At 57.4% G+C, this 9287-nt stretch overlaps 1 protein-coding gene across 1 annotated transcript; it reads left to right on the forward strand.

Moving 5' to 3' along the window:
* Window positions 1-3151: 3151 nt before the first annotated feature.
* FNDC5 (fibronectin type III domain containing 5) lies at window positions 3152-9287 on the forward strand (the record flags this gene model as incomplete). The annotated part of the gene is made up of 6 exons (XM_082671257.1): window positions 3152-3320; window positions 4886-5001; window positions 5473-5671; window positions 6018-6107; window positions 8193-8326; window positions 9249-9287. The coding sequence occupies 6 exons, from the start codon at window positions 3152-3154 to the stop codon at window positions 9285-9287; spliced, it is 747 nt and encodes a 248-aa protein (XP_082527383.1).

The raw sequence follows: 9287 nt of genomic DNA on the forward strand, positions 1-9287 counted from the left end.
TGACCTCACCAGGTGCCAAAGTGTAAGTGACCAGTCAGCCCCCTAGGAGGTGTCTGTGGGGTCCTCCAAATGCAGATCATCTTTGGAGGACAGAGGCCCACCCCTCACGCCCCCCACCCAGATCCCCGTTCATGCATTTAATCATTCTTCCACTGCTGTATTTCCAGAAGGTTGCACAGAGCCTGGTACATAATAGGTCTCAATAAATATATGTTGTAAGAACAAGTTTTTATGTGCAACACACTTATTGTCTACTGCTCTTAGCCCTGTGCTAAGAGATGGTGTACAGATGGTGCACACAGAGGAACTGGTCCTGACAGCTCTCTCCCAAGATCACCCAGGGGGTCTCTAAATCCTCCCATCCCTTCCCACTCCAGAGCCAGCTTCCACTTGTTGCCAAGCTCCAGGCATCAGGACTTTTCCCAGAATCGAGGTAATGCCCAAGCACCCCATGCATCATGGGGCCTGGGAAGGCTGCACACCTGCAGCCACAACTCTCCAAATCCTCTCTGTCTTTCATGCCCCGTCCTCCAGCCACGCTTCCCCATCCCTCTAAAAGCCTCAGACACAGCCATCTCCGCCCACCCAGTGCCCTACATCTACCTGGGGTTATACCCAACGTGGCCAGCGGGTGGCGCTGAGACTCCCCTTTCCCCAGCGCTGGACTGGACTCCACATCCCACCAGGACCCTGTCCCTCCCTCATTTTCTCCCCAGCACGGACAGGAGCGGACTCTGTGACCTCTAACTGACCCCTCTCTTTCCTGCTGGCTCCTGCGATGAGGCCTGAGGAGACTCCAGTTGCTCCTGCAGGCCCCGGGTTGTCTTTTCCTGCCTGGTGGGTGAGGGGGGCGGGGGGTCCCCAGGGGCCAAGATGCAGCTGGTGGGGCGGGGCTGGGCGGGGTGAGGCTGAAAGCAGCTGCCGGGTGAGAGAAAGAAAAAGAGAGAGAAGAGAAGAAGGAGCGGGAGGGAGAGGTGCTCTGGTTCCCTGGCTCCTATCCCAAGCAGGTGGAGGTCCCAGCTGAGGCTCGCCCCAGGATAAGGTATGTGGCTGAGGAAGCAGAAGGGGCCAGAACCTAACCCGCTAGCCCCTCAGTACCCCTAGGCCTGCTCTGCTGCTCAGCAAGAACCCCTGAGCCCCCTCCCATCTCACCCCTCCCAAGGTGACCAAATAGAGACTTGGGGGGCAGTACAGGAGTCGAGGGGTGGGCATTAGGAGGCAAAGGCTCTATTGCTGTTCTGGACTCGATACGTGAATTTGCACCAAGCTCTTCCCGTCTCTGAACCTCAGTTTCTTAATCTAAAATGGAGGCAGAGGCCGGGGGCTCTTGAAGATGTTTTGTGGGATAACTTTGCAAGGTGTCCCTTTTTCAAAAAGAATTCGTTCTTTCAGGGGCTTCTGAAGACCAGAAGGCTTTTTTTTTTTTTTTTTTTTTTTTTTGCGGTACTCGGGCCTCTCACTGTTGCGGCCTCTCCCGTTGCGGAGCACAGGCTCCGGACGCGCAGGCTCCGGACGCGCAGGTTCAGCGGCCATGGCTCACGGGCTTAGCCGCTCCGCGGCATGTGGGATCTTCCCGGACAGGGGCACGAACCCATGTACCCTGCATCGGCAGGCGGACTCCCAACCACTGCGCCACCAGGGAAGCCCCAGAAGGCTTTTAAGACCCAAAGGGATGCGCCCCTAGTGGTGGAATTTCAGGCAGTGCAGGGAGGGGGTCATTTAGAAAGATGGGTGGTCCCTCCATGTCAGGGGCCCTGAGGCCCTGGTCTGTGCCTCTCTCCTCAACCTAGTTTCCCTGACTGGGACCCATGGTGGAGAGTGACACAGGGTGGTGGGTGGGAGCTTCCCCAGGTGTCTGGTGCTCCAGAGGTCCTCTCATTAGGGAGAGGGTGGTGGGCGCAGGGTGAGGGTATTTCTCTGCCACTCCAAGATCAGAAAAAGAGTGGATTAGGCAGCAGGGTGTGTGGCACCAAGGTAGGGACAGTGGTAGGCTTATGGATGTCCCCAGGGTAATGAGGGAGGGGTCACCCGAGCCCTTTTTGAACTGTGGCTGCTGGCCACGTCTCCAAAGTCCCCTGCACTTCAGAGTCATTAGCTCATTCACTGCTCACATCCTTCAACCAGTCCAGAAGGGTGGGGGCAGGGGGGCTGGAGCCATTCCTCCCTCACCCTGCTCTTGGGAAGAGATTGTTCCAGATTGTTCTCTGGCTGGGGAGAAGCTGGCACGGGCAAGTTTTAGGATCTCAGGCATCCCAAGGTGGGAGGCAGTCCAGTCAAGCACATGATGGGGAGTCAAATCAGCCTCTGTTCAAATCCTGGCTCTGCTGTGGGTCCTTGGGGGAGTCAAGTAACCTCTCCTAGCTGCAGTCTCCTCCTGTGGAAAATGCGGACAACAGAGCGGGCCCTTACAGGGTTGCAGTGAGAAGCAGTCGACATGATGCAAGTAAAGCCCCCAGCGCGCAGCTGGCACCTATGAGATGCTGTTGCTCTCATTATGGAGGGAAAAATGGATGTCAAGAAGGGAAGGACTGGCCTGGGGTCACAGAGTTAGGCCCTCCAGTGAGTCAGAGCACCCTCTTCTCAGCCCCATGGCAAACGCTGAGCACCTACTGTCTGCACCCCAGCACCTACGGAGCACTCTATAGTCACCCCCATCCCTACTAGGATTGCTCCCCTCTGCTCACTCCTGTCCCAGCCTGCAAGGCCTCGGGTCTGGGGCTGGGGAGGGGAGAGGGGTGGGGACCCCCAGGCGCGGGAGGGCAGGTCAGCTTTGGGGCGGGTGCGATGGGAGCCCAGAGGAGAGTCTCCGTGGCACTTGTCCTCCCTCTCCCTCGGGAAAGGGCAGCGGTGGCGGCCGGGTCAGGGCTGCGCGGCGGGGAGAGAGGCTGCGTGCGAGCCTGGGGCTGAGCACAGTGGGGCACGGAGAACCCCGCTCGGGCTCCGGCACAGGCGAGAGGGTGGCAGCGCGGGTCGGCGAAGCCCCGCGGGCCGGGTCATCGGGGGTGGGGGCGGCGAGGGGGCGCCCTCCGCCCCTCACCCCGCCCCCGCGCCTCTCCCCGCAGCGGGGGCGCCCCGCCCCTCGGGCGCCCGACGTGGACGCGGCGGCCGCCGCCGCCGCCGCCGCGCGGGAGTCGCTGTCCGCGGAGCCGACATGCAGGCGGCGCGGGGCGGCACGGGGCGGCCGGGCCGGGCGGGCCGCGGGCCGGAGCGCCAGCGCGAGCGGCTGCCGCACGCCGGAGCCGCCGCCATGCACCCCGGGCCGCCCCGCGCCGCGCTCCGCCTGTGGCTGGGCTGCGTCTGCCTCGCGCTGGTGCAGGCGGGTAAGGGGGTCCGGGCGCGGGGCGCGGGCGGGCATCCTCGGGTCCCTTGCTTGCTCCCTGGGGACCCCGTCTCAGGCCCGCTCACTGCTCCCCTCGCCCCACGCCCCAGCCCCTTTCCTGCCTGCTTGACCCCCAGACCCGACCTCCAGCTCTCAAACCCCTTCCCACCACCACTGCCCTGGGATCCACGGTCTTGGGATTCCCCAGCCCCCTCATCCCATTGCCCTGACCCCAGGCCTTTCCTTCAGGAGCCCTAGCTCCTTTCTCTGGCCCAGGGAGCAGCTGAGGACACCGGTCCCCCCACCTTGGGCCTCCCTCCTTGACCCAAAGCCCTGCAGGCCAACTCTGCAGGTCGAGCGGGATGGGGTCCCACTGTGTGAGGGGGATGGGGACCGGCACCCGAGGGCACGGGGACAGGTGGGGTGGACCCCGAGCCTGGAGTCTGGCCTGCCCCCTGGGGCCTGGCCTCCTCCTCACCCCGCCCCTCCTGATGCCCTGTCCCCGTCCCTTCTGGCTGCTGCCACCTTGCTCATCTCTCGTCCGACCCAGCTCTCCTTGGCTGCTCAGTGCTGTCTCCCTGCTTCTGTCCTGTGTCTGTCTCTGATACCCCACTTGTCTGTTCTCTGGTTCTGTGTCTGCTGCCCCTGTCTGTGACCCTCTGTCTCTCTCTGCCTCCACGTCTGTCTTTGTCTCCCCAGGCCCCAGACCTATGAGGTGAGGGGTGAGGCTCAGGCTTAGGTCTTCTTCCCCTTTAAGCGCCTGCCTCTTGGGGATACAGAAGCTGTGTGAGTCCGCTGCCCCTCTCCTAGAAAGTTCTTCCTTCCCTGACCCCCACCATCCTCATCACCCTCCTCTCATCTGGTCCCCTTTGTCCTCTCCTCCCATCCAAGAGGCCCTACCCTGTTCTCTTGACTCCACTGAGGGGCCGTGCTCTGAGTGACCCCATCTTCCTCTGCCGCCTTCCCACCTGCCTCTTGGGGCTGGAGGGGTGTGGAGAAGAGGCCTTTCCCCAGGCTTCATCCTGCCTGGGTCTCCACAGTACTGGGGCTTCTTTTCTTGGTCCTCACTCCCATCCCAGGGCTCACCCAGCTAGGCCCTTCTCGACCTCTGGGTCTTTCTCCTTCCCTCAAGGTCACTCACTTGACAGTGCAGTTCTGTAGAAAGAGCACTGGACTGGGGAGCCTTCTGATTGCTTTGCACCAGACTAACCTTGAGCTCCTGCAGCCCGGCCACCTATGTCTCCCCCATGCCTGTCTCCCCACCTCTCATTCCTCCTCCTTTAGATCTGGCCCTGGCCCGGGCTCATCAATTTTAGCTTGAAACCTAGTGGGGCCAGTTGTGGCCAGCAGGGGTTCCCACCCTGTTTACAAGGAGCCTGGGGCCTCTCAGACCTGGCTCTTCAACCACTAAGGAACTGAGACCCAGGTCCCAATCCCACTGGAAGGCCTGGGTTTCTTCCTTCCCACCTCATGGCCATTCCCAGGTTATCTTGTCATACTGACGAGACCATGGGCCTGGGCCTCACGACAGGGGGTGCTCAGGCTCAGGTGCCTCCCCACCCCCAGATAGCCCCTCGGCCCCAGTGAATGTCACCGTCAGGCACCTCAAGGCCAACTCTGCAGTGGTGAGCTGGGACGTCCTGGAGGATGAGGTCGTCATTGGATTTGCCATCTCTCAGCAGGTAACCCTTGAGGGTCCCTGGGAGGGAAGAACACATCAAGATAGAAGTGGTAGACGGGGGAGGAAGGGGTGCCGAAAGAGAAAGGAAAAAGGAACGAGGAGCAAGAGAGATGGCCAGAAAGCTGCACGCGTGGCTGGGAAGGGAGGCCCCAGAAGGGAATCCTTTGGTTGGAATCTGGGAATTAAGGGCATGATTTTGATCTTAAACAGATCTGAGTTTAGGACCATGCTCCAGTTCTTGCTAGTTGTATGGCCTTGGGCAATTTCCCTAACTTCTGTGAACCTGTCTCCTTACCTGTAAAATGAAGATATCAATACCTACCTGCAGAGATGATGGGATGCTTGAGTCAGATTGTGGATGTCCGGGGTTTAACATGGTAGCCAGGTGAGGCCTTATCACCGCCGGAGAGGTGGACAGACGTGGGGTGGGGGCCTGGGCACTGAAACCTGGGGCCCGGCTTTTGCTCCACAGAAGAAGGACGTGCGGATGCTGCGCTTCATCCAGGAGGTGAACACCACCACCCGCTCGTGCGCGCTCTGGGACCTGGAGGAGGACACCGAGTACATCGTGCACGTGCAGGCCATCTCCATTCAGGGCCAGAGTCCGGCGAGCGAGCCCGTGCTCTTTAAGACGCCACGGGAGGCTGAGAAGATGGCCTCGAAGAACAAAGGCAGGCCCGGGACGGGGTGTGGGGAGGGGCGGTCAGGGCTAGCGTGGCGGGCGACTGGAGGAAAGCATGAGCCCCCCATCCTCCCCCAGCCCCTGCTGCCTAGCCAAGCAGCCCCTGAGAGAGGGAGGCCCACTCTGGTCCCCCAAGCTATGGGATACAAACTTTCAGCTCTGGATTAAGTCTAGTCGGTGCCACCCAAGTAGCCATCAGCATGTTCTAGAATCTCTTTTTGTTAGGTGTGTGGGCACCTGTAGAAATAAGCCCTTAATATTTTGCACTTGGCCCTAGAAATGTGGCTGGCAGGGGCCCAGGGAGTCCTGGAGCTATAGTGTCTCTCTCCACACAGATGAGGTGACCATGAAGGAGATGGGGAGGAACCAACAGCTGCGGACGGGCGAGGTGCTGATCATTGTCGTGGTCCTGTTCATGTGGGCCGGTGAGTCTGGCCCCAAGCCCTTCTTCACTTCACCTCGGGGAAGTGGAGGACCCTCACCAGACCCTTTACTCACAGAAACGAAGGGTGAGGGGCTTGGAGGCAGTGAGAGGACTTAGGAGCCTAAGTTCTGCTCTGGGGGCCAGATCTGATCCCTTCTCTAACTGACCTCTCACCAAAAAAATAGCAGTTCGGTAGCTGCCTCGTAGGATTATATGAGTGAGTGCCCTCCCTAATGAATGGCCAAAGCCCCTGGCCTTCCAGCCCTGGCTGCAGCAGCCTCTCCGTATTCTTCCGGGTTGCTGTGCCTCCAGGTGCTTCAGGCCTGGGCAGCTCAGGCTTGGGACACCCTCTTAACCCACTCATCCTTCTTGACACAACTCGGAGACCGCCTGCGTGAAACCTCCCCAACCCATCCATTAGAATGTTCTCCTGCCTCGATGCTCCCGCGGCACCCTGTGTGCTCCTCTCTAGATTTAGCCCTTCTTAGCTAAGTTAGTTGGGTTCCTGTCTTTCTCTTTTCCCACTTGTCTGTGAGCTCCCTGGGGATAAAGACCATCACCTTTGTACTCAACTCAACCAGAATTTACTGAACAGCCACTCCATTCCAGAGAGTAGTGCTACAGTCGTGACTAAGAAGAGCCATGTGCTTGTAAGAAGTCTGGGAGACGCCAGGCCCGTACTTAACAATAATTCAACGTGATGCGTGCTATAATAGCACCATGTATGGGAGCAGAGGACGGGGAATGAATTAATTCTGGGGCTAGGAGTAGAAATCAAGAAAAACACAGAGAGGAGGTAAATGGGGATTGAGCTTTGAAGGATGAGTAGGAGTTCACCAGGCAGCCAAAAAAGGAAGGGTATTCTGGGCATGGTGTGTTCAAGAAGGAAATTAAGCTCAGTCTGACTCTGCAGCTGCGACCCAAGAGAGAAGATAGAAAGTGAGGGGTAAAGGATGTTGAGGCTGTCAAGTGGACTGGAGTCCTTCTTGAGGGAATTAAACACCATGTCGAAGTTATATGAGCATCGTGGTTGAGAGGACAGCCTCTGTTTTAGAAGCATATGGAAAAATAGGTTCCGTAGACACAAAGAAAAGCAGACACTTGAAAAAAAAAAGCTGGAAAAACAAAGGATTGTACAAAAGGGGAGGTTTGCTTATGGTGCATTATTAGTCTTGGCACAGACAGTATTCACATCATTGTAACAATATAGAATAGTGAATTAACTCGAAATTGTGAGGTAATTCTGCTAGGATGATGAGGAAGGTAGTAGAGGGAGTGGTTAGGCTCTATATGCCATGGTGGGACGTCAACAGATAATCTCTAAAACAGATCAGGTAATAGCACTATAGAGTTTCCTGTTGCCTAGTGGTTAGGATTCTGGGCTTTCACTGCTGTGGCCCGGGTTCAATCCCTGGTCGGGGAACTAAGATCCTGCGAGCCGTGTGGCGCAGACAGAAAAGAAATAGCACTATAAATCAAGTATAGAGGTAAAAATGGGGAAAACACCTACGAGAGTTGGAGGTGGTTGCCTTAATACTATAGGACTTGCAAAAAATATTAGTTTGATAGCGATAAACATTTAGGAGAGTGCAGGCCCTGGAGTACACACCCCCATTCCACCGTGTGACCTTGAGTGAGTTATCTAAGCTCTTCATCACTGCCCTCCCTCGTAACCTGGGGATGGTAATAACCAGTGCTCTCAGAGAGCTATGAGGGCTCAGTGAGATGGAATGTCAGGGCCCAGCACAGGGCCTGGCACATGCTAGACAAATGCTATTGTTTCTCTTTGCCCTAAAGGAAAGGGGAGCCCTCTGAGGTTTAAAAGAAGGAAAGGGAGGAGACACGATCAGAAGCATGTTGTAAGAAGATCAGCCCAGCAGCAGTGAAGGGGCTGGTGGGGAAGGGGACAGGTGGACACAGAAGCCAGAGGCCAGAGGCAGCCTCTTGCAGTAGTACTGGGCTCCAGATGGTGAGAGGCCATCTGGAGCCCGGTACCCACAGGAGCTCAGCCTGGTCTAGTGGGCATGAAGTGGAGGGGCAAGGACTGGGGCTCTGGCCTCTGACTGCTCTCCTTTGTCCCCTGCAGGCGTCATCGCCCTCTTCTGCCGCCAGTATGACATTATCAAGGACAATGAACCCAATAACAACAAGGAAAAAACCAAGAGCGCATCAGAAACCAGCACACCAGAGCACCAAAGTGGGGGCCTTCTCCGCAGCAAGGTGAGGGCAAAACCTGGGCCTGGATGGGGGCCCCGTGGCTGGCACCCTGGTAGTCCCTGGGCTGCAGAAGGGGTCAGCTTGGGGACTACCAATGGGGCCTGGCATGGCTGCAGCTGGACAGAGCCAAGCTTGGCCGCTGCCCGTGTGACACAGGGGACACTGCAAATTGATTTTGGATCCTCTCCTTTTGCAGGGTGCCAGGAGCCAGTAGGGGTTTAAAAAGAGGGCAGCGAGTGGGGAGGGCAGAGCTCCCAGTAGGTGCGGGACAGCAAGAGTAGGGGTTCTGGGCTCATTCATGCTCCTGCTGTGCTGTATGACCTTGGGCATGTACTTCACCTCTTTGTACCTTCATTTCCTCTTCTGTAAAACAGATATGAAAACCTTTTCAGTGCTTGCTTTGAGCAGCTCAGAAGAGAGACATAGAGAACGGAAGAGAATCTCATGGTTCTGACGATGATTATCCAACAAACAAACATCTGGCTCTCTCTACATTTCCTCCTTCCTCCATCTCCTTACACCCTCTGGCTTACTGTCCTCTCTCTTGGCTTCTCTCTGGCGCTCTCCTGAAGCCTCTTATTAATCCACTATCTCCAGAAGCACCTCAGCAATGTCAGTGGCTGAGGCTACGCTCAGAGGCAGATCTGCAGGATGTGAGAGAACCAGCCAGCGGGATGCTCGGCTAGGGCCCCGGACCCAGTCCTGGCCACTCAGCTGAGTGAAGCTGAAGGCTGGGTTTGAGAGGCAGAGAGATAAGACATCCAGGCAGGGCTCCTCCTTTCCTTCCACCTGAGAACAAGAGCCTGGCTTTTAGGCTGCAGCCCTGCTGCTCCCTTCCTTCTGGTGTCTTCTCCCTGTTTCCATCCTTGCAAGAAGTCTGTTCAATTTAGCCCTGGCCGCTTCTCTCATTTTTTTTTCCTCCCAGTTTCCAAACAAGCCCTCGGTGAACATCATCGAAGCATGA

Source organism: Grampus griseus (assembly GCF_964374135.1).
Source record: "Grampus griseus genome assembly, chromosome: 1".
Taxonomy (NCBI): Eukaryota; Metazoa; Chordata; class Mammalia; order Artiodactyla; family Delphinidae; genus Grampus; species Grampus griseus.